Genomic DNA, 24470 nt, shown 5'->3' on the forward strand with positions numbered 1-24470 from the left:
CTGCATGTAATCTAAACAAGTAGGATCAGAGCTGTTTTATCGGGTGCTTCTAGATCCAAAAGTATGCAATATGTTGTGCTCCAATTCTAGAGCTTGAGTGAAATAGTTGGAGAATTAATTTAGAAATGGAAGAACAGCTTAAGGAGATTAAGGAGATGAGTCAGCTCGATACTTGTAGACCAAACAATCGACAAGCATATGCAACACTGCAGTTTTCGTTACGCACTTGCAACTGGTAAGTGATTTTAATTTCAGATTGCTAAAAAAATGTTCTCGTAAATGGAGAAATTCATTTGTATGCACGGAAATTGGTTGTGCATAGACAACTCCGCTGACTCGCTGATGTGGCACTGTTATAACTATGGTGGATTTACAGTGGCATACTGCATTTTGTCACTTTGCCGTTTATGTTGTGTTTGCCAATTGAGTAAAAAAGCAATCCATTTTTATATGTAATAGAGTTATAGATATTATTGGATGTGAAAAGGCCAATAGTTGGTGCATTTGTTGGAAGAGGTTTGTTTGAGACTGGAATGTTAAGATTTGAACGGTCTGACGAAAAGCGAAAAATTGTCGCACAATATTATTTAGGCAGCCTGATGCCATCGGAAATTATATTTACGTCATCATTGTTCCTGGGGACTAGAATGTTATTACGTAATTTTACCATTATAAAAGTTCCAAGCACTACTTGTAAAATGCGTTATGCAAAATTCAACTTCAATTGATCAAATAACAAGAGCTGTTGGAGATGAATGCAGATATTTCTTGTCATATTCCTATTCTTACAGCTCCTTTCTTAAAGTTAAAATTAGCCATCAATAATTTCTTATGGGACAATTATTGGATGACCTCATTCATCAGGCGGGCAATGAAGATGTGAGTTCTGACACTTGCGCAGATCATTATATTTCTCCTAATGGTTCTTATGTCTCATGTAATGTGTAATAAATTCAAATTACAGTCCGTTGGAACAGAGTCAATGCCTTGATTTATAAATTACTATTAACAAATTAAGGCATAGCAAAGTGCTTCATAGGAGGATTATCAAACCAATTTGGTAACAGAACCGCGTAGACAAATAATAAGAAATGATGCTTAAACAAAAAAGTAGGTTCAAAGAAAGTCTTAAAAGAGGAGAGATAGAAGAATAGAGACATTGAGGAAGGGCATTCTTGATCATGAGAACCTATTCAGAAACAAGCTATTTTAGATTTGGTCATATTTAATAAAGTAAGATTAATGAAAGATGTTGTCAATGAGGATCCCCAAGAGAATATCGGCAGAGGAGCACCAGGTGAAGGAGCGAGTGTGGGGATTGGCTGCAGAAGTTAAAGCCTTGGTGAGCTTTTCCAGAGCGGGTCATTTAAAAACCAGTAACCAAATTTGTAAATGAGCTGATTAGTTAATTGAACAGCAAGTGGGTTGATTAGTTACTTGAACAGTAGGGCTTGCTCTTGGGGGAGTGGCCTTGTTGAGGTGAAGGGCCTTGGGAAGGAAAGCATGAGTCTTTGGCTCAAGTGTCTTGGGAGGTAAAGTGTGAGTCTTTGGCTCAAGAGTCTTCATCGAGGAGACTACACTTGATTTGAAATGGCCGGCAAGTTGATACAGTGTGTTTCCTGCAGGATGTGGGAAGTCAGAGACACCGTTTCTGACAACTACACCTGCAGAAATTGTGTCCAGGTGCAGCTCCTGAATGAATGTGTTGGGGAACTGGAGCAGCAGCTGGATGACCGCAGGGCAATCCGGGAAAACGAGAGTTTCCTGGACAGGACCTACAGTGAGGTTGTCACATCAAGGATACTGGAAGAGCGAAGGTGGGTGACTATGAGAAAGAGGAGTAAACGTGGAGTGCAGGAGACCCTGGTAGCTATACCTAATGAAAACAGGTACACCCTCTTGGGAGTGGATGACACGACAAGATTGAGTGGTAGCCAGGGTTCTGATCCCAACCCTGCTGCCAAGTCTCAACGGGGTAGAGTGACATCAGGCAGAGCCATAGTGGTGGGAGACTCCATCGTCAGAGGTGCGGACAGGAGATTCGGCGGCAGCAGGCGAGACTCCAGGATGGTGTGTTGCCTCCCTGGTGCCAGGGTCCAGGACATCTCCACAGAGGGCAGTGGAGGCCAAATCACTGGATGGATTTAAGAGAGAGTTGGATAGAACTCTAGGGGCTAGTGGAATCAAGGGATATGGGGAGAAGGCAGGCACAGGTTATTGATTGGGGACGATCAGCCATGAACACAATGAATGGCGTTGCTGGCTCGAAGGGCTGAATGGCCTCCTCCTGCACATATTTTCTATGTTTCTATCTCGGAGCGGCTGCACGGCTTCCTCAAGAGTGAGGGGGAGCAGCCGGAGATTGTTGTGCATGTTGGCACAAATGATATAGGTAGGAAGAGGAAGGAGGTTCTGCAACAAGAATTTATGGAATTGGGCAGAAGACCGAAAAGCAGGACCTGCAGGGTAGTGATCTCAGGATTGATTCCAGTGGTTCCTGCTAGGGAAGGTAAGAATAGGAAGATAGGGAAATGAATGTGTGGTTGAGGAGTTGGTGCAGGGGGCAAAGATTCAGATTTCTGGATCATTGGGATCTCTTCTGGGGAAGGGGTGACCTTATAAAAGGGCCGGGTTGCACCTAAATTGGAGGAGGACCAACATCCTAGTGGGAAGGTTTGCTAATGCTACACGGGAGTGTTTAAACTAAATTGGCGGGGGGGGGGGGGGGGGGGGGATCTTGTGCAGGACAGAGGCATGTGAAAGGCTAGAAGTTGTTATGGAGGGTGGTGTGAGTACGGTTAGTGGACAGAATAGGCAGGTGAAAGGCGGAGAGCGAGGAAGGTGGGTTGGTTTAAATTGCACGTATTTTTAATGCAAGGGGCTTCACGGGAAAGGCAGATGAGCTCAGGGCATGGATAGGTACGAGCGACTGGGAAGTTGTAGGCATGACTGAAACTTGGTTAAGGGATGGGCAGGACTGGCAGCTGAATGTTCCGGGGTACAGGAGCTTCAGGAGAGAGAGGGGTGAGGGAAATAAAGGAGGGGGGGTTGAATTGTTGGTTAAGGAGAATGTCACGGCAGTGATCAGAGGTGACATTATGGATGGTTCATCCAGTGAAGCTACAGTATATAGGTGGAGCTGAGGAACAAGAAAGGGTTGATCACCTTGTTGGGGGGAGTACTACAGACCCCCGAATAGTCAATGTGAATTAGAAGAACAAATGTGCTGGGAGATTGCAGACAGCTGCAGGTCCATTAAGGTTGGTGTAGTAGGGGATTTTAACTTTCCCAACAAAGACTGGGAAAATCATAGCGTGAAGGGTTTAGATGGGGTGCAATTCATATCATCATATCATATCATATATATACAGCGCGGAAACAGGCCTTTTCGGCCCACCAAGTCTGCACCGCCCAACGATCCCCGCACATTAACACTATCCTACACCCACTAGGGACAATTTTTTTACATTTACCCAGTCAATTAACCTACATACCTGTACGTCTTCCTCAAAAGTGTTCAGGAAAGTTTTCTTAAGCAGTATGTGGAGGCCCCCACACGTGAGAGGGCAACGCTGGATCTTGTATTGGGAAATTGGGAAGGGCAAGTGAATGAAGTGTGTGTGGAGGAGCCTTTTGGGACCAGTGACCACAGTTCGATTAGGTTTAAGATAGTTATGGATAGGGACGGAAAGGGTCCATGTGTTAAAATGCTCAACTGGGGTAAGGCCAACTTTGAGGGTATGAGAGAAGGTCTCGCTCAAGTTGACTGGAGCAGCTTATTTGAGGGGAAAGGAACATCGTCCAAGTGGGATGTTTTTAAAAGTATACTGAAGAAAGCTCAGGATGTGTACCTCCCCGTTAGAGTGAAGGGCAAAGCAGGCAAATGTGAGGAAGCTTGGCTGACGAGGGAAATTGAGTCATTATTCAAAACAAGATGGATGCATGGGGCAGGTATAGGCAGCTGGGATCAAGTGCATCCCTGGAGGAGTTTCGGGAACTAAGGAGTAAACTAAAAAAGGAAATTAGAAGGGCCAAAAGGGGCCAGGAGATAGCTTTGGCGGGTAGCATTAAGGACAATCCCAAAATATTTTATAAATACATAAGGGGGAAAAGGATAACTAGAGAGAGAGAGAGAGAGAGAGAGAGATAGAGAGAGAGATACCTCTCAGGAATCAAAGCGGTCACCTCTGTGTGGAGCCACAGGAGATGGGCAAGATACTAAATGAGGATTTCTACTCTGCATTTACCGAGGAGAAAGACAGTAGGACGGAGGAAATTGGAGCAGTCACTGGAAGTGTCTTGACAGCAGTCAGGGTTACCATCGAAGAAGTACTGAAGGTACTGTCGAGTTTGAAGGTAGACAAATCTCCAGGGCCCAATCAGATATATCCGAGGACATTGTGGGAAACTAGAGTGGAAATTGCGGGAGCCCTGGTTGAAATTTACGAGTCGTCCTTAAATACAGGAGAGGTGCCAGAAGACTGGAGGGTGGGAAATGTTGTGCTTCTTTTCAAGAAGGGCTGCGGGAAAAATGTTGGGAACTATAGGCCGGTGAGCTTAACATTTGTAGTTGGTAAGTTAATGGAGAGTATTCTGAGGGATAGCTTATACAGGCATTTGGATGGGCAAGGGCTGATTAGGGATAGTCAGCATGGTTTTGTATGTGGAAGGTCGTGTCTCACAAATATAATTGATTTTTTTGAAGATGTGACCATAAAGGTTGATGAAGGCAGACCTGTAGATGTCGTGTACATGGACTTCAGTCAAGCATTTGACAAGGTTCCACATGGTAGGCTGCTCTGGAAGATTAGATTACATGGGATTCAAGGAGAGATAGCTGAATGGATAGCAAATTGGCTCCATGGAAGGAAGCAGAGGGTGATGGTGGAAGGTTACTTCTTGGACTGGAGGCCTGTGACTAGTGGTGTGCCTCAGGGTTCGGAGTTGGGCCCGTTACTGTTTGTCATCTACATCAATGATTTGGATGAGAACATACAGAGCAAGATTATCAAGTTTGCTGATGATGCAAAAGTGAGTGGTTTTGCGGATAGTGAAGATGGTTGTGAAATATTGCAGCAGGATCTGGATCGATTGGCCAGGTGGGCGGAGGAATGGTTAATGGACTTTAATACTGAAAAGTGTGAAGTGTTGCATTTTGGGACGTCGAACAAGGGCAGGACCTACACAATAAATGGTAGGCCTCTGGGTAATGTTGTAGAGCAGAGGGATCGAGGAGTCCAGGTGCTTCAAGGAGACCTTGAAGGTCGAGTCGCAGGTAGATAAGATGGTCAAGAAGGCTTTTGGCACTTTGACCTTCATTAGTCAGAGTATTGAGTATAGAAGTTGGGAGGTCATGTTTTATTTGTATAAGACGTTGGTGAGACCGCATTTAGAATATTGTGTTCAGTTCTGGGCACCATGTTATTGGAAATATATTGTCAAGCTTGAAAGGGTTCAGAAAGGATTTACATGCATGTTGACAGGACTAGAGGGTGTGAGATATAGGGAGAGGTTGAGTAGGCTGAGTCTCTATTCCATGGAGCGCAGGAGGATGAAGGGAGATCTTACAGAGGTATACAAATTCATGAGAGGAATAGATCGGGTAGTTGCACAGTCTTTTGCCCAGAGAAGGGGAATCGAGGACCAGAGGACATAGGTTCAAGATGAAGGGGAAAAGATTTAATAGGAATCCATGGGGGAAACTTTTTCACACAAAGGGTGGTGGGTGTATGGAACAAGCTGCCAGAGGAGGTAGTTGAGGCTGTGACTATGCCAACGTTTAAGAAACAGTTAGACAGTTACATGGATAGGACAGGTTTGGAGTGATATAGACCAAGCCCAGGCAAGTGGGACTAGTGGAGCTGGGACATTGTTGGCGGTGTGGGCGAGTTGGGCCGAAGGGCCTGTTTCCACATTGTATCACTCTATGACTCTTTGACTCTAATAGTAAGCACAACATGGCAGAATCCTTTTACCAATATCCTCAACTTAAATAAGGCAATTGCAAAGGTATAACAGTATAACAGTATAACAGAGCTTTATTTGTCATTCGGTACCGAAGTACCGAACGAAACTACATAGCAGTCATAGAAAAAAAGAACACAAGACACATAGCCCCAACACAAACGTCCATCACAGTGACTCCAAACACCCCCTCACTGTGATGGAGGCAACAAAACTTCCACTCTCTTCCCCACGCCCACGGACAGACAGCTCGTCCCCGACCGACCCGCACAGTCCCCGCAAGGGGATGGAAGTCCCCGCGGCCGAATCGCACCGGGCGCTGAAACGTCTCGCGTATGAAGGTAGACTTGTCTGGAGTAGACTTGGGCAAATAGTTAAGGGAGAGGTCAGTGGATGAGTTGGAGTGGATATTGAAATAGATCATTTATAATGCTCAGTTTGAAATATATTCCAATAGACTGAGGTATTCCAGGAAAAAGATGATCCAAACTTGCTTAACAAAGAAGGGTAACAAAAACATTAGATTAAACACCAGGGTTTACAAAGTAGTAAGGGCTTCTGGTAGACTAGAGAACTGGTAATTTACAAAAACCAACTCAACTGTAAGCGACAAAAAAGTTAATGAGGGAGAAAATAGATTCTGAGAGAAAGCTTGTAATGGATCAAAACAACAAGCAAAGGATTCTAAAATGAAGAGGGCAGCTAAAGTAAATGTGTGACAGGGTAATTAATAAAACCCAATGAATTGGCAAATAAGGTAAATCAGTGCTTTACACTTTCATGATGTAGGCAATCAAACATTCCAAATATATCTGAATGGCTAGTTACAAACAATATGGAAGAACTTGCAAAAATCTCTATCACGTGGTATTAGAAAAACTAATGGGACCAAATGAAGGCAAGTCATCAGGCTTGCACCTGAGGGTGTTTAAGGAAGCATCTGCATAATAGCTCCTGCAGGGATAGACAATTGGTTGAGGATTTTCAAAACTTCCCAGATTCCAGGAAAGTACCTGAGATTAGAAAACCATATTTGTGATTGTTATTTAAGGGATGAAGACCAGCAGAATGTAATCAAATCAAATCAATATGGATTTATGGAAGCTAAATCATGTTTTACAACTATATTAGTGCTTTTTGAGGATATAATAAGCATAGTTCAAGCAGAGGGGAATCTGAAGATCTGTATTTGTATTTTTGGAATATATTCGACAAGGTAGCATATATTTTTTTAAAGTGCCCAAAATAAGAGTTCATAGTTTTAGGAGAGATTGACATGGATTGAAGATTTGTAATTGCACATGAGCAGAGTTGGAACAAGTGCGTCTTTTTCATGCTGGAAATATGTTAGTAGTGGAATGCCCAAAACGTCATTCTTGGATCTCAATTATTTACTTGCTATATTAATGACCTAGAGGAGGGGACATGGTACAAGGTGTCCAAGTTTGCTGATGACACAAAATAGATGGGATTTGGGGATACTTGGTCTTTGCAACAGGTTAAAAAATAATTGGTGAAAATGGCAAATGGAGTTCATTGTGGGAATATATGAGATAACCCTGTTTTGAGAGAAATCTGAAGACAGAGAATTATCTAAATGGAGAAAGATTTGCAGATGACTGAAGTGCAAAGGAGTCTTGTTGTGCATGAAATGTTATTGGTTTGTCAGTAGATGCAGCAAGTAGGAAGGCAATTGTATCGATAGGCATTTTTAGACATGAGGTTCACCAATCTGCAGATGCTGGAAATCTAAAATGTAAGCAAAATGCTGCAGATTCTCAGCAGCCGAGGCAGCATGCTGTCATATCTGCTGGGTGTTTTCAGCATTTTCTTTTTTATTTCAATTTTGATCACGCATGAAAGGTGCCCGTTCCCAACAAAGTGAAGGTTTGGTCCCACCATTGATCACTGTGAACATGTAGGAGTAATGCATGCATACACTTATAACAGGATACATTGGATCACATTTCAAAGAAGCATGGTAAAGACATAGAACAGGTAGAATATCAAGTCTTGGCAGGAGCAGGTAGACAGCGTGAGGGTGATCTTCATGGTTTGAGCAGCAAAACTTCTCAGAGTTAAATGAACACTAAGAGTCCAGACAATAAAATGGTGTTGCCTAATTAAGTAATCTTGCAATATTCTGTGTTACAGGAATGCTAGTGTAATACACATTTGATACTATAGTTTGATAAATGAAGGAAGGGATGGAGTGCACATTTGCAGTCCCGTCATCCTGACATTGGTGTTGGACAATTTATTGTGACTAATTTTGAAAGTCAGGGTACGTATTGAATATATGTGTTCATGGAAGACCATCAACCTGACTTTGCTAATACTAAGTCTTGTTTCATGATGAACTTCAATCCTTCAACAAAATCTACAGGATTTGGTGATGTGTGTAGTGCTTGAATGTACTCAGCATGGATTTTTAACAAAGCGATTATCAAAGTGCAAATGGAAAATTGCTATGCAGAGGTACAGCCCAGTGAGATTCAAGATGAAACAGAAGGTGAATTGAACATTTGCTGAATGTAGGAACACAAATAGCAAGGCTCAAATGCATTCTCATTGATTAGAAAACTGTGTTCATTATTCTACAGAGATCAGTAACATCCTCCTGAGTGAAATACTTTGCTAACTTGGACTTATATGTGAGACTACTGTTCTTAATAATCTTGCTCTTATTTTTAATAACAATAGTGTTGACAGAAATATCTAGATTGGACGAAGCATTTAATGGAATGGTTAGTCGGTTGTTAAATAAAATCACAGGAGCTTAAACCACATTGGAAAAGCAAGCAGAATGAATTTAATATACACTAATTATGCAATAAATGATAAGAGATATACATTGATCTTCAAGTGCATATAAAAACATGGCTGAAATTAGTGGTCCAGACAGTTAAGATGTCCAAGAATGAAAACAAGGGACATTGTTACCACCTAAGGTATAGACTATATGAACAGGGAGGTTATGGAGAAATAGCATGGGACATTCTTTCCTCTGAAATATTTAGTTCTGTGTAAAAACTACTCTATTCAAAAAAGAAATGGGAAGGAACATTAGGACTGGAGAGATTATAGTGGAATATTGATCTGGAACACTGTGGTGAGGTGGTGGTAGAAGCTCATATTTAAATTGTACCAGCATGAACAAATGAGCATGTGACAATAAATTAAACTGAGTTATTGGAAGGTCATAACATACAAAGCAAATGATCAATAGTTGAAATGATGGAGCAAAGTAAAGTTCTCTAAAATTGGCTATCTTTGAAACAATAAATTGCTTAAGCACTATGTATTGAAATGTGTGTACTAATCTGTATCTATGAACAATCAGTCACTTGGAACCGTAGTTGGAATGAACACATCACTCCCCTGTGAGGTTTCCTGAGTGCCAGTTCAGCTATCATCATTTACCAAGTAAAACAAGTCTGATTGTATCTGCTAGTGGCAAGATCCATGACATTGGATGGACATGGGGAGCAGAAGATCGGTCACCAATTGATAGGACCACTGAATTAAATGTGTGCTGGGCACTGACACAAGAGATTAGACACCTAGAGTGATACAGTGTGGAAACAGGCCCTTCAGCCCAACTTGCACACATTGGCCAACATGTCCCAGCTACACTGATCCCCCCTGCCTCTGTTCGGTCCATATTCCTCTCAACCAGTCCTATCCGTGTACCTGTCTAACTGTTTCGTAAATATTAGGATAGTTCCAGCCTCAACTACCTCCTCTGGCAGCTCGTTCCATAAACCCACCAGACTTTACCCCTCAGATTCCTGTTAAATCTTTTCCCCTTCACCTGAAACCAATATCCTCTGGTCCTCGATTCACCTACTCTGGGCAAGAGACTGTGTATCTACCCTATCTATTCCTTTCATGATTTTATACACCTCTATAACATCACCGAAGGTATTTATTCACAAAATGCTGGAGTAACTCAGCAGGTCAGGCAGCATCTCAGGAGAGAAGGAATGGGCGACGTTTCGGGTCGAGACCCTTCTTCAGACCTGCGCTCCAAGGAACAGAGTCGCAGCCCACTCAACCTCTCCCTATAGCTCAGACCCTCTAGTCCTGGCATCATCCTCGTAAATCTTCTCTGTACCCTTTCCAGTGTCGGAAGTGCCAGGGGCAAGATTCTATGTAGAAATGATTCTGTCCAGTTTAAGGGACTATCATAGACAATAGACAATAGACAATAGGTGCAGGAGTAGGCCATTCAGCCCTTCGAGCCAGCACCGCCATTCAATGCGATCATGGCTGATCACTCTCAATCAGTACCCCGTTCCTGCCTTCTCCCCATACCACCTCACTCCGCTATCCTTAAGAGCTCTATCCAGCTCTCTCTTGAAAGCATCCAACGAACTGGCCTCCTCATACATCCATTTTTTCTCTCTGCGAAGCCCTTAGTCGAACTAAGAACTGAGAATGTTGGTACATCGACACTTCACTTGTGGATTTGACTCTAGCGAAAAACTGAGTAAGCCAGCAGACTGCAAGGCTCTTTCAGTGCACCTGTGAACCAACCTCTCTACAAGGTTGATAATGGAAGAAGCTGCTAGCCCTTGTCGTTTCATTACCCTCAAGTGGGATATAACAAGACTGATGAGATGCAGTTTAACGATGATTTGTGTGGTAATGGGGGAGATGGGGGTGGGTGTAGTTACTTCCAGTTGATATGTTTGGGTGGTTACGGTGGAGTTGCTGCCTTACAGCGCATGCAGCACCGGTGACCCAGGTTCGATCCTGACTACGGGTGCTGTCTTTATGGAGATTGTACGTTCTCCCCGTGATCTGCGTGGTTTTTCTCCGAGATCTTCGGTTTCCTCCTCCACTCCAAAGATGTACAGGTTTGAAGGTTAATTGGCTTGGTAAATGTAAAAATTGTCCCTAGTGGGTGTAGGATAGTGTTAATGTGCGGGGATCGCCGGTCGGCGCAGACCCGGTGGGCTGGAGGGCCTGTTTCCGCACTGTTTCTCTAAACTAAACTAAAACTAACATGTCAGAGGAGGGGGTGGCCTTTCAGAAGAGGGCAGCAGCTGCAGCCAGGTCTGTGGCACCACAAATGGCTCTGATGCATAGCAGGGGCGGTTTGAGCCTCGGCGAGCTGTTGTAGCGTTTCTCAATAGTTACCGGAACTCAATATTTACCAGGAAAAAAAAGCGATTCTGTGGCTGCGAATGAGACTCCAGGGTGGTGTGTTGCTTCCTGGGTGCCAGCGTCAAGGATGTCTCCATGGGATTACAGCACATTTTCAAGGGGCAGCTATAGGCTGTTCTAAGCATTGGTATCAATGGCACAGGTAGAAATGTGGGGATGAGGGCATTAGGAGTGAATGCAGACAGAAAGTTAAAAACTGAGGCGGCACATGAAGGCGACAGGGTGGCACAGCGGTAAAGTTGATGACTTACAGTGCTTGTAGTGCCAAAGACCAGGGTTCGATCCTGACTATGGGTGCTGTCGGGATGGAGTTTATACGTTCTCCCCGTGACCGTGTGGGTTTTCTCCGAGATCTTTGGTTTCCACCCACACTCCAAAGATGTACAAGTATATAGGTTAATTGTAATTTGCTTGGTTATATGTGTAAATTGTCCCAAGTGTGTGTAAGATAGTGTTAATGTGCGGGGATCGCTGGTCGGTGCGGATTCGGTGGGCCGAAGGGCCTTTTCTCTAAAGTAAAACGAAAGAACTTTGAGGGTTGTAATTTCTCGATTACTTCCCAGGCCACACACCAGTGGGAAAAGGGCAAAGAGGAATAGGAAAATGAATACATGGGTGAAAGTTGGTACAGGTGGGAGGAATTCAGGTTTTGAGACCTTTGGAATTACTTCTGGGGCTGAGGTGACTTGTACAAGAGGGACAAGTTGCATTGAACTGGAGGAGGTCCAATATTTTGGCAGGGAGATTTTTCAGAGTTTCTCAGGAGGCCATAAACTATCTGGCAAGGCTATGGGACCTAAAGTAGTAGTTAACAATTGAGAAAGTTGAAGCAAATATATAGGTTATTGTAAACAAGTCCAACAAGCAAGCTAGGCAGGGGTAGGACAGGAAGTACGGAGGTTCTGAGAGGTTAAGCTGCATTTATTTTAATGTAGGAAGATTGACGGATAAGGTAGATTAACTGGCGGCATAGATCGGCACAAAGGATTGTGGTACAGTGATGATGAGTCAATGTACAGGAAAGAGATCGAAATGCTGGTTGAGTGATGTCACAGCAACAATTTCTCACCCGATGTCATTAAGGCCAAGGAACAGATCATTGACTTCAGAAAGTGGAAGTTGACAGACCACATGCATTGATGGCTTTCATGATGGGTCAGTGGTGGAGAGAGTTAGCAGCTTCAAATTCCTGGGCGTTAACATCTCTGACCTGTCCTGGGCCCAGCACAGAGATGCAATCATGAAGAAGGCATGCCAGCACTTCTATTTCCTTAGAATTTAAAAAAGATTTGGTATGTCTCCGAATACTCTAACAAATGATTACAGATGCAGTGTAGAAAATATTCTGACTGAGCAAAAAAGAACACGTAGGCAGAGTAGGTCTCCTTAAGAAGCAGTGTGTTAATTTATGCGCGGAGCAAGGTTTTAAATGAATACTTTTTGACAGTGGTTACTGTGGAGAAGACATGAAAACTAGTGAGTTCAGGGAAGAGAGTGATGATATCCTGAAGCATGTGGTCATTACAAAGGAGTAGGTTTTGGCAGGCTTGAAGTAGGCAAATGGGATTAGCACATATGGACATCTTGGTCGGCATGGATGAGTTGGACGATGGGCTTTTTCTGAGTTGTATGACTATGAATCTACTTGTATCCAGGTATAGCAGATACATAGATTTCAAGTCCACTGAGTTCACGTGATAAGAAACGTCTTTCAGGAGTTTGTGCTGGGGTGGTTAGCTGCTGTAATGAAATAATTTGACAGGATCCATAAGTTGTTGCATCGCTCTCTCTTACAGCAACTTGAAAATCAGAAACTCTTTTTAGTCTTTTCCCTCTTCTTTCTTTTTACTTTAATTATAGCTTCAACTGAGATGAGAGTTTTAAATTTGCATATGATGCTCTATGTATGTCCTGTGATATACTGTAACCACAGGAATTACAGTAAATTGCAAAGTCTGTAGGCATGTTCATTTTTGAGGAGAAAGCAGCGTATCCTTTCTATAAACATTTATATCTTGTCATAATAATGTTGAGACCTACATAATTTAATGTTGCTAATATCACAAAGTGCTGAGGACCTCATCAGGTCAAACAACATCTGGAGAGGGAATGGTTAGGCTATTTTTCGTAGCCTTCAGGGAATCCTGAAGGCGTATCCCAACCTGAAATGTCGCCTGTCTATTCCCTCCCCTGATGTTGCATGACCCATTGAGTTTCTCCGGCACTTTGTGTTTTACTTTAGATTCCAACATCTGCAGTCTCTTGTGTCTCCACAATAATATTGCTGCTGTCCTCCCTAAGCCGGCAGCTATCATTCTTTAGGGAGTGACATGGGCCGCATTTGGCACCAAATGTCTCATGTGGAAATGAGGGTAGCTTCTTTGGCCAGTTCTCATAAGGTGGTTGAAGAAGGTGGAGACCAGATGCATGCCAATCTAGTGCTGGGAGCATGTCTCGCTGGCTTCCCTTCACCAGGAAGTTGAACTGATTCCCAGAAATCTTTTCTGGCAGACAGTCCATTGCACCACCTTGTGATTTCTCCATACATTGATCCTTGAACCCTCCCCACACTTCCCCTTTGTAGCATCGCTGCTGCTTCTCCACCATCTCTCTCTCATTCTGAACTAAACATCCAGAATAGTGGGATTGATTATGGGGGAGCAGAGGAGTGCATGGGGCAACCTGCAGATTAATGAGAAGGGACATTATTTTGAGAGAGGCTGAGTATTCTGGAATATGCAATGTCTGTAAAATCTTAATTTAAGCAGGATTTTCTCCATATTGTAATGATTATGTTTCTGAAACTTTGTTCCATTGAATTCCTGAATATTGTGCTTGGAGAATAATCTGCAAGTCGCTATTATATAGTGGGTTTAATAGATATGACAGCGATTGAATTTCTGAATTTTCCTGATTAGAAGAAAAATAGAGGGATTTTTATTAAAATCAGTTACAGCCCATTCCCAGGTGTATATCCAACATTGTGCAAACAGTTTCATAGAAATTTTGTGACGTTCAGAATGACTCAAAATCCAAGTTTTGATCTTCATTCCAGTGTGCCCGAACGATCAGTTTTTGTCACGCTTGCAGAGGCTAATGAAGGTGACGAATTTCCACTTCTTGCTGACAGCCCGAACTAGCAATTGGCAATGTGAAGAATATATGGTGGACAGGGCAATGGAGATTGCAGTCTGGCAGCAGGCTGCAATCCTGCTTGGCGATGGGACATGTAACTTAAGAAAATGAAAATCACCTCTTCAAAATTTAACTGCTGCAAGATTGAGGAGCATATACGGGACATAGAGTTATTGGTTATAGACTCCGGGAGCTCGGCATTTGAAGTTGATAGATCTGGAAAGCAGCTAAGGTTGGGAGGGGCATTATCTTAACAGAGTGGGGCAGTGGAGAGATTGGAACATTTGGCTAAAATGGGGGTAGGAGGACTGGCAATGTATTGGAAAGAAAGGGGGAAGTAAGTTGGAAAGATTAAGGGTTCATACAGAAAGGCAAAAGAGTATCATATTATCCCAGGGCCATACAGCACAGTATCCAGGTTCAAATTTCATGATTCATGTGATTTAATCTGCTAATAGTCAAAGATGCAACAAGTTAAACTGGCATTTGTTTTAATGCTTAATGGCAAAAAACACAATATTATTACTTGATCCCGTCGTCAGTGCATACATGTTTAACTGGTGCAGGTAGACACAAAATGCTGGAGTAACTCAGCGGGACAGGCAGTATCTCTGGAGAGAAGGAATGGGTGACGTTTGAGGTCGAGACCCTCTTCAGACTGATGTATGTATGAACATTGAATTCTTCAATTTTAGATAACTAACCTAAAAACAATCCCCTTTTTGCAACCCCCCCCCCCTTCCATATCCCCCACCTGGACGCCCCTCTTTCTCTCCTTCTACCTATATTCCTTCCTCCCAATTCACATCACTTCTATTCTTATCTCACACCTTTTGTATTTTCATCTCTGCCCATTTATTAATCAAAACCCCCCTCACATGTATCCACCTATCATATCAGGCTTTGCCCAGCCCCTCCTTTCTTCCAGCTTTCCACTGCCCACACTACGATCAGTCTGAAGAAGGATTCCAACCAAAATGTCATAACGTTCTCCAGAGATGCTGACTGACCCATTAGGTTACTCCAGCATTTTGTGTCTTGTTTTCTAAATCAGCATCTGCAGTTCATTGAACCTACATTTTAAAAGATTACATTTGCAACACATTTTAACTCGCTGCAGTTGTTTAGCTGAAGATTTTTGAGTGAAGCAAGTCTGGATGAACCTAGTTTTCTTTTACAAAATCTGGCAGAATTAATCCCTCTTGCAATTCAGACTGGGATAAAGATGTATTCATCTTGGGCTCACACCTGTCCTGAGCCAACAGTCAGCCTATCATGGACCTCCTTGCCTGAGGTCTTGTGTTGCCTGCTCCAATTTGTTTTGTTGTATTTTTGCTTCCAGTTTCTTCCCGCACTGTCAGCCTGAAGAAGGGTCCCGACCCAAAATGTCACCTATCCATTTTCTCCAGAGATGTTGCCTGACCCGCTGAGTTACTCCAACTTTTTGTGTCTATCTCTAGCAGAATGAAATCCTTATTCTCCTCATCTTCATAATGAGAAGTTGACTATTTAATTAACATTTTGAAAGCACTGCTTTGAAATCATTGGTAGTGGCAACTTCACTGCTGAAGTGTTATGGGCAATAAAGGATTTTGGAAAGTAGAATAATTTTGCTTACGTTCACCCAGGTATGTCCAGCTGTTTATGTCAAGCACTGCATTTTCTGCAAACATAACGAGTTAAGCAATAGAGAATAGATTATTTTAGGTTATCAGATGAAGACAAGACAGGTTTACATTTTATTTGTCCCTTGGTATTCCCTTATGCACATAAATTGTTTTGCTGTTCAGAGAAATGTTGCAATAACTAAGGCCACGGCACATTTGTGAAGAATTTCAAATCGAACTGACACTTAATAGTTATTAAATTCTGCCTGACTCACAAGCCTGAAGGGATCCTTGTCATTTTTTTGATGGGAAGCAAGTGAGCTGTTCTGGTGCTGTGTTATGTTAAGACTTGGCTGTCAGTGAATGGAGCCTTATGAAACCTTCTAACTTCCTGGAAGCAGCTGGGGAGATAAGAAGCGAGCTGTAAATACAGATAAATGCCATTTAATTTCCTTTCTACAAAATGACTTATTTTGTCCTTCTGCCACCTGCAGGAAATTGCACCAGCAGTTTGAGATGTATAAAGATCAGGTAAAGAAGATGGGTGATGAAGCACAGCAACAGCAGGAACAGAAGAGTGATGCACCCACCTGTGGAATCTGTCACAAAACCAAGTTTGCCGATGGCTGTGGCCACATCTGTTCATATTGCCAAACAAAATTCTGTGCTCGGTGTGGAGGGCGGGTGTCACTGCGATCAAACAAGGTACGTTGACAGTGATGAATGGATAATTGATATTTGGATTGCTGATTCTGACTACTTTAAACTCAACATCCTTCATGATCAACATCCTTCTCTGTTCAATATTTATCCTCAGTTCTAACACTCACAACGTTTAAGAGGCATTTGGATGGGCACTTGAAATGCTACAACATTCAGGGCTACGGTCCAAATGCGGGAAAATGGGATTAAAATTAGACTGTGTTTGGTAACGGGCGGCACGGACACGATGGGCCGAAGGGCCTCTTTCTGTGCTGTAGGACTCTATGACTCTATGACTCTATAATTTTAATCTACATTAATTTCCAGATTGAAAATTTTCAGTTTTGGATCATTTTGTTCTCAATTCTGTATGAAAACATTTAGAGCTGTATTTTTCAACTTGTACTATTCCTAGTCCTGAATTTCTGAGATAGAACCTCCCCAACAAGGATGCAAACTAGTAAATTGAGTGTGATGCTCACATTCCTATTTTCTTAGTTCAACAGTAATTCAGCCTGTCAAGGAAAACCGAATATCAGGATGGTAAATTCTATAAATGATCTCTGCACTCAACACTTTGACAGTGTTTTGATCTTAAGAGAAACCATGTTTGAAGACACTTTCATTTCAACCTCCACCCCCTAGTAAATTTGTTTCCCAATTTTGTACTTTTTTGTTGACTATTAGATTGGCAGACTGTTTATCTTATAACCCATGTCAAGAATTCTTGCACCAGTTTCCAAATCAACATGATAACATTGAGAATATTAATCTGTCTAGATTATGTACACGTATTTAAAGCAACTGCAAGGTGCCTATGAGCATCTGTATTTCCAAATATCAAAGGCAGATGGTGCAGTTGCCAAAGTGCATGTGCAATTTCTGCTCCTTCAATGTGTCCTCCCCAAACCTTCCCAAATAATTTTAAACCATTTAACACTATTGGCATGACAACAAATCAACTTTATATCCCATGTTACTGAAAATGAAAGCAGTTATATCTACGTGATCAAATCAGCATCACAACTCAATGACTGTGTAATCATCCGGGGGATTCTCCATGCATTTCTGCTGATACAAAGGCCAACAATGATATTAAAAGAGCACTCGCTACAGAATACAGACTCCATGTTCTGGAACACAAACTACAATGTTGGAGTTTATGCATATTAATTTTAGAGCAGCATTTTAAGGTTTTGCATGAAAGAAACTAAAAGTCAGATAGCATTCACATAGCATTCAGCATCAAGCATAAGCCAAACCTAACAGTGCTTAATGCTATGAAAGGAACGACAAAGTAAAGCCTAAATCATAAAATAAAAATAAGAGCATGATAGCATGTTCCAATATTACAAGTTCGAAAATTGTTCTCCAAATTCTGAAATGTACTAATCATGTTATTCATTTTCTTAAATATTCATTACCAAATTTGAAGATGCTCCATGAAAATATATAAGGGATGACATTTATTTGAATATCAGGCAAAATTTAATCTGGCATCTGATCTATTGGTACTGTGCCATCATCAAAGTTGTTTGTTACCACTTTAGTCTCTCGAAATGTTGAGATTTTAGGATCTGAGAGGATGGAATGAATGGGAGGCACACTTCAGTAAGTTTCAGTTTGTCAAATGTATAATAGTGTCATCTGTATGATGAAAGCATATGAAATGTTAGTGGATCAGAGCATGAAGTGTCACATTGATTCAACAAGATGTTTCATTCAGATGAAAAAAGTGCTAAGACACAAATGTTTCCCTTCAAAATGATGGAGGAGATTGCATCATTGTAACTCGGGTACAAAGATTATTTGAATCTAAATCATAATTCAGAGAATTAGTTTTGATTTATCAACAACCAAACTCATTTTTGCCCTTCCAACATTGGTGCTAAGTTCCAGGTAAATGGAAATATTTCACTCTATACGTGCAAATGAATGAGGTCTCTGACTTGCATGAAGACATAATAATCCTCATGTTTAACAGGGAATGCATTGAGCGCAGGATGAAAGATCAGTGACAGAGAATTTTAGAGTAAGGCCTGGACTATTTAAGATAATTTTAAAATTGAGCAGAAGTCAAGCACACAAGCCATTTTTTTATCGTTCAATAAGACTTGCTGGAATTCTATCTCTGTTCCTTCATCTAATCAACATATCTTTTGATTTGGGGCTCATTAATCTAGCAACCCCATTTTCGAATACTATATACCCAGCAGAATGCTGGAATAGAAATAGTTTGCCTCACTGGGCTATGGGCTATACCACAGCTCATTGAGATCCTGTCTGGTATGTTGGCTTACTGTGTATATTACCACTTCCTTATGCTCCACAACAAAGAAATGGCAGCCTCAGACGTAAAATCAGTGATGGGGCAGCACTGTAGCATAGCTGTAGAGTTGCTGTCTTACAGTGCCAGAGACCCAGGTTCGATTCTGGCCACTGGTGTTGCCAGTACAGAATTTGTTCATTCACCCTGTGACCTTGTGGGTTTTCTCCCACATTCCAAAACATGCAGGTTTGTAGGTTAATTGGCTTCTCTAAATTGTCCCTAGTGTATTGGATGGAACTAATAATGGGAGGTTGCTCGGCGCGGACTCAGTGGGCCAAAAATCTTATATCTCTGAACTAAACTAAACTAAGTCTAGCCTCAATTCCCATTGTGGACAAAAGTTTCAGTGTTCCCCACTATAAAGTAAATGTTTACTTTAGTTTAGAGATACAGCGTGGAAATGGGCCCTTCGACCCAATGAGTCTGCACCGACTGGCGATCCCGCACATTAACACTACCCTACATACACGAGGGACAATTTTACATTTATACCAAGCCAATTAACCTACAACCCTGTATGTTTTCGGAGAGTGGGAGGAAACCGAAGATCTCGGTGAAAGCCCACACAGATCACGGGGAGAACGCACAAACTCCATACAGACAAGCACCTATAGTCAGGATTGAACCCGGGTCTCTGGCGCTCTAAGGCAGTAGTTCTACTGCTACGCCACCATGCCACCCTGAAATGTCTTAATTAAATTCCGTAAAGACATTGTTCAGACTTTTAGAAGATACTGCAATTGCCCTCCAGTTCCACTCCTTGCACTGAACTGCATGATGCTGAGTCTCGTAACGAGGATAAATATTTTTTCGTGTATCCTGTCAGTTCTGCTTAATATTTGGAATTAAATACAATCCAATCACACAATCGCCTTTTAGATTCTAGGAAATATAACCCTATTTTGCGTAACAAAAATAGAAAATGCTGGAAAAAGACAGCAGTCCAGGCAACATTTTTGGAAAGGAAAATGGTCAATGTTTCATACTGTGACCATTTGTCAGCGTTGGGAAAGAAAGAGATGCAAGTGGAAACAAAGTGCTGGAGTAATTCAGCATGTCAGGCAGCATCCCTGCAGAACACAGATTGGTGAAGTTTCGGGTTGGGACCCTTCTTCAGACTTCTACAGATGCACGTTAGCTTTCAGTAGGAGAGAATTTGGGGTTGGGGCAGGGGAATGATGTGTAGCACAAAAGAGTGACTGTGATAGAATGAGTCAAAATAGCTTAATGGAACAGATATCAACACATCAAGCTTCCAGTTCTGCATTATGAGGTGATAATGGTAAGGTGGTGAGTACTTGCCCGGCAGACTTGACATGTACATGTAAGATAATAAAATGAAGAATGCAAGAAAAACTGATTCTTTCAACAGAAACATGTCAGGGAGCATTTGTGGGAAGAGAATTAGCAATTCAAATGGGAAACTTTCAAACCTGAGAAAAAGAGAAATGAGGTAGTCTAGATAGCAGCAAAATGTAGGTAGACAAAGGGAATTTCTCCAATGGAGTGAAGATTAATGGCAGGTAGGGTATTGAAGTATAGTTAAACTGCTATGTTGTAATCTGTTGCTAATGTAGTTCTGGTATCCTGGGACATGTTTGGCAGGCCAAACTATACACAGAGGGGAACAGAGAATAAGATGTCACTAGGAAATATAGAATGGAAGAAGGACTATGTTATCTGAAGTTAGAGAAATTCGGAAAGGTACACTGTGCCTAGAAGGAAGATGATGGGTTATTATTCAAACTTGTATTGTTTTGTTGTAACAGTGCAGAAAGCCACAGACAGAGAGGTCATATTGGAAGTGGGATGGTGAATAAAAATGACGTGACTGGAAACGGGGTCCTTCCTGCAGATTGAGTGTAGATGCTTCATAAACAAGTCACCCAATCTGCACTTGGTTTATCTACTGTAGAAGAGTCCACTTTGTGAACGCCAAATGCAGTATACCAGATTGGAAGACATGTAAGCCAATTGTTGCTTCATTGGGTCTCTGGATGGTAAGAATGGAAGAAGTAAAAGGACAGGCGATTTGGTTTTGAGATGCAGCCTCGAAACAGGCCCATTGACCCACCGAGTCTACACCAACCATCATCAACTGGACGTACCAGTTCAATGCCATCCACTTTTTAATTTTAATGCCAACGTACATCTTCGTCTTGTTGGACATTAACTAATACTAGCTTGCACCATTTAGAGAGTAGACTGATGCCTTCTTTTCAGTTTCAGAGTGTTGTACTCCAATTTGCCCACCTTGAAATCCTTATGCACAATTAGAGAGCAGGCCCTTCAGCCCAACTTGCCCACACCACACAATATGTCCAATCCACACTAGTCCCATTTGCCTGCATTTGGACCATATCCCACTAACCCTGATCTATCCATTTACCTTAATTCACTTAATGCATTGAATATCTCTACAATATATTGATTCCATGTGTACTGTTTACACTGCAATGACAGCAATCAACAAATCTGGATACAAGACATTTCCATCAAAACCTTTTTTTAAAACATGGGGTTGTGGCCCCAACACTGACGAGTGATATGCTGCCAATTGAAGTATTTATAAAAAAGCTCTACTCTCTATTTCCTGCTGCTCAGCCAGTTTCCTTCCTGGGAAAATAACATGACTTCATTTCAATGGACTTGAGCTGGCAGGGCTTGTGAAGAAGGGCATCAAATGTCTTTTGGAACTGCATATTAACAACATCCATGAAGGTGAGCTATTCAGCTAAGTTCCGGTGTCTCCCGCTATTCAGTGAAGTCTTGGCTGCTCTGGGCTAAATAAGATTTAAAATTAATGCTTTCATTGACGCTGTGGGATATGTAAAACATTTCTTATTTCAACTGTACTGAAGCCGCTCTCTTCATCTTTATTTTCCAATATAATTTTGGTGCTGCTCCACACTCCTCTCACTTGCAGCTGCATAATCTCCCTTCCCTTCTCTTTCCAGAGTTCTCTATTTTAGAGAATGTTAGCAACCAATATCCTCGACAAGCCCATGGATTCTTGCAGCTATCACTGGGTTGGTCCCTACTTCCTGCCAGGACTCCAGTCCACTTTCCTTGTATGTTAGTCACAATCTTAACTTAAATCCGTAAACTTAAATCCATAAACTTAGATCCGTAAACTTAAATTGGTAACTGAATACCATTCAGTTTACCACCAAATGCTGAAGTAACTCAGCGGGTACTCCAGCATTTTGTATCTACCTTCGATTTAAACCAGCATCTGCAATTTTTTTTGGAACCATTCAGTTTAACCTTATTGGTTGGGAATTGCCTACATTTCAGAATTAGTATGCAAAATATTAGATGAAGTGCACATATATTAGATTTCAATGCAAAGAGTGACAAAAGCAATATGACAGGTCACGATTCTAAATGGAATACATGAACAGAGAGATCAGAGAGTGTGTGCGCATATATCATTGAAAGTGATAGGGCAGGTTGAATAGGCAGTTAAAAACAGATATGGGATCCTGGTTTTATAAATAGAGGAATAGAGTTCAAAGCAAAACAATTATAATGCGCATCCAGAAAACATGGAAAAATTGAAATAAGGAACTGCAGATGCTGTTTTACAAAAGAAGACACAAAGTGCTGGCGTAACTCAGCAGGTCAGAGAGCGTCTCTGAAGAACATGGATAGGTGAAAATTTTGGTTGGGACTCTGCTTCAGACTTATTGGTGGTGGAGGGGGGAGGGGAGGGGAGGGGGGCAAGGGAAGAAAGCTGGAAGTGAGGAGGAGCAGGACAAAGGCATTTAAAGATACTCTAGCACCTTGTATCTCTATTGTAAACCAGTATCTGCAGTACCTTGTTTCTACATTTCACTGCTCTACTGCAAAATCTCCTCAAGGTATGCCTAACTTGGAAAGGTTCTCCTCTCTCCGACTGGAGTTCTGTGAGACCCTCTCTCACTGAGCCCTCTCTGTGATATCTTCTGCCTTCTTGCTGTATTACCTGCCAGGCATTACCTTCCATTCTTGTAGAGTCATAGACCTATAGAGTGATACAGTGTGGAAACAGGCCCTTGCCCACACTGGCCAACAATGTCCCTGCTACACTAGTTCCACTTACCTGTGCTTGGTCCATATCCCTCCAAACCTGTCCTATCCATGTACCTATCTAACTGTTTCTTAAATGATGGGATAGTCTCAGCCTCAACTACCTCCTCTGGCAGCTGGTTCCATACACCCACCACCCTTTGTGTGAAAAAGTTACCCCTCGGATTCCTATTAAATATTTTCCCCTTCACCTTGAACCTATGTCCTCTGGTCCTCGATTCCCCAACTCTGGGCAAGAGACTCAGTGCATCTACCCAATCTATTTCTCTCATGATTTTGTACACCTCTATAAGATCCCTCCTCTTCCAACTTTCTTTCCATGCCCCCCTGCCCCCTACAATCGGGTTCTGAAGGGTTCTGATTCAAAATGTCACCTATCCATGTTCTCAAGAGATGCTACCTGACCCATTGAGTTACTCCAGCACTTTGTGTCTTCCCCAGGAAACATCAGTTCAGCTACAACAGATCTATTGTAAAAGGATTTGGAGTGGGTGTAGAAGAAGTTTACCAAAATGAGGCTTCAGCAATGATGAACGTAAAATGAGGGTTGTTCTCTCTGGAATAGAGGAGATTGTGATGAGATTGTGAATACAGAGTAGATTAAGAAAAACGTCACAATGGAGGAAGCGTCAAGGACCAGGAAATAACAACTTGATATTTTGGACTTGAAATTGGATTTTACTCTTTGTTCATAAGATCATAAGTGATAGGAGCAGATTAAGGCCATTCAGCCCATTAAGTCGTCTACGCCATAGAATCATGTCTGATCTATCTCTCCCTCCTAACCCCATTCTCCTGCCTTCTCCCCGTAACCTCTGACTCCCGTACTAATCAGAAATTTGTCTATCTCTGCCTTAAATATATCCAATGACTTGGCCTCCACAGCCTTCTGTGGCAAAGAATTCCACAGATTTGCCACCCTCTGACTAAAGACATTTCTCCTCATCTCCTTCCTAAAAGAACGTCCTTTAATTCTGAGGTTATAACCTCTAGTCCTAGACTCTCCCACTGGTGGAAACATCCTCTCCACATCCACTCTATCCAAGTCTTTCACTATTCTGTATGATTCAATGAGGTCCCCCCTCATTCTTCTAAACTCCAGCAAATACAGGCCCAGTGCCATCAAAAGTTCATCATATGTTGAACCTACTCATTCCTGGGATCATTCTTGTAAACCTCCTCTGGACCTTCTCCAGAGTCAGCACATCCTTCCTCGGGTATGGTGCCCAAAATTGCACACAAATGCAGGACTTGCAGTTTTCCCAACAGGACCAGGTTCAATTGAACTTGGTTCTGACAATTTTCACTTGACTGAAAGGGGCAATAGTCTGATGCCTGGGCATCAATATTGTGGATGTGAAAGAATGGTTGCAGGGGAGAAGGTTATTTTTTTTCACAAAGGGAGATGAAAGCTTTTAGAAGGGAGATGTGTGGAGCATTGATCCTGAGTGCCAAGATAAACCAAGAGAAAAGCTGTTGTCACCATAGAA

General features: G+C 42.1%; 1 protein-coding gene across 25 annotated transcripts in view; it reads left to right on the plus strand.

The window, feature by feature from the left end:
- rims2a (regulating synaptic membrane exocytosis 2a) overlaps positions 1-24470 on the plus strand; it is a 711765-nt gene that overhangs the window by 158466 nt on the left and 528829 nt on the right. For all 25 annotated transcript variants that reach the window (XM_078397872.1, XM_078397861.1, XM_078397867.1 and 22 more), the window contains one exon: positions 16373-16583. In XM_078397872.1, coding sequence (XP_078253998.1) covers positions 16373-16583 — 211 coding nt within the window. The remainder of the gene's footprint in view (positions 1-16372; positions 16584-24470) is intronic.

This window comes from Rhinoraja longicauda, chromosome 4, assembly GCF_053455715.1.
Source record: "Rhinoraja longicauda isolate Sanriku21f chromosome 4, sRhiLon1.1, whole genome shotgun sequence".
Lineage (NCBI taxonomy): Eukaryota > Metazoa > Chordata > Chondrichthyes > Rajiformes > Arhynchobatidae > Rhinoraja > Rhinoraja longicauda.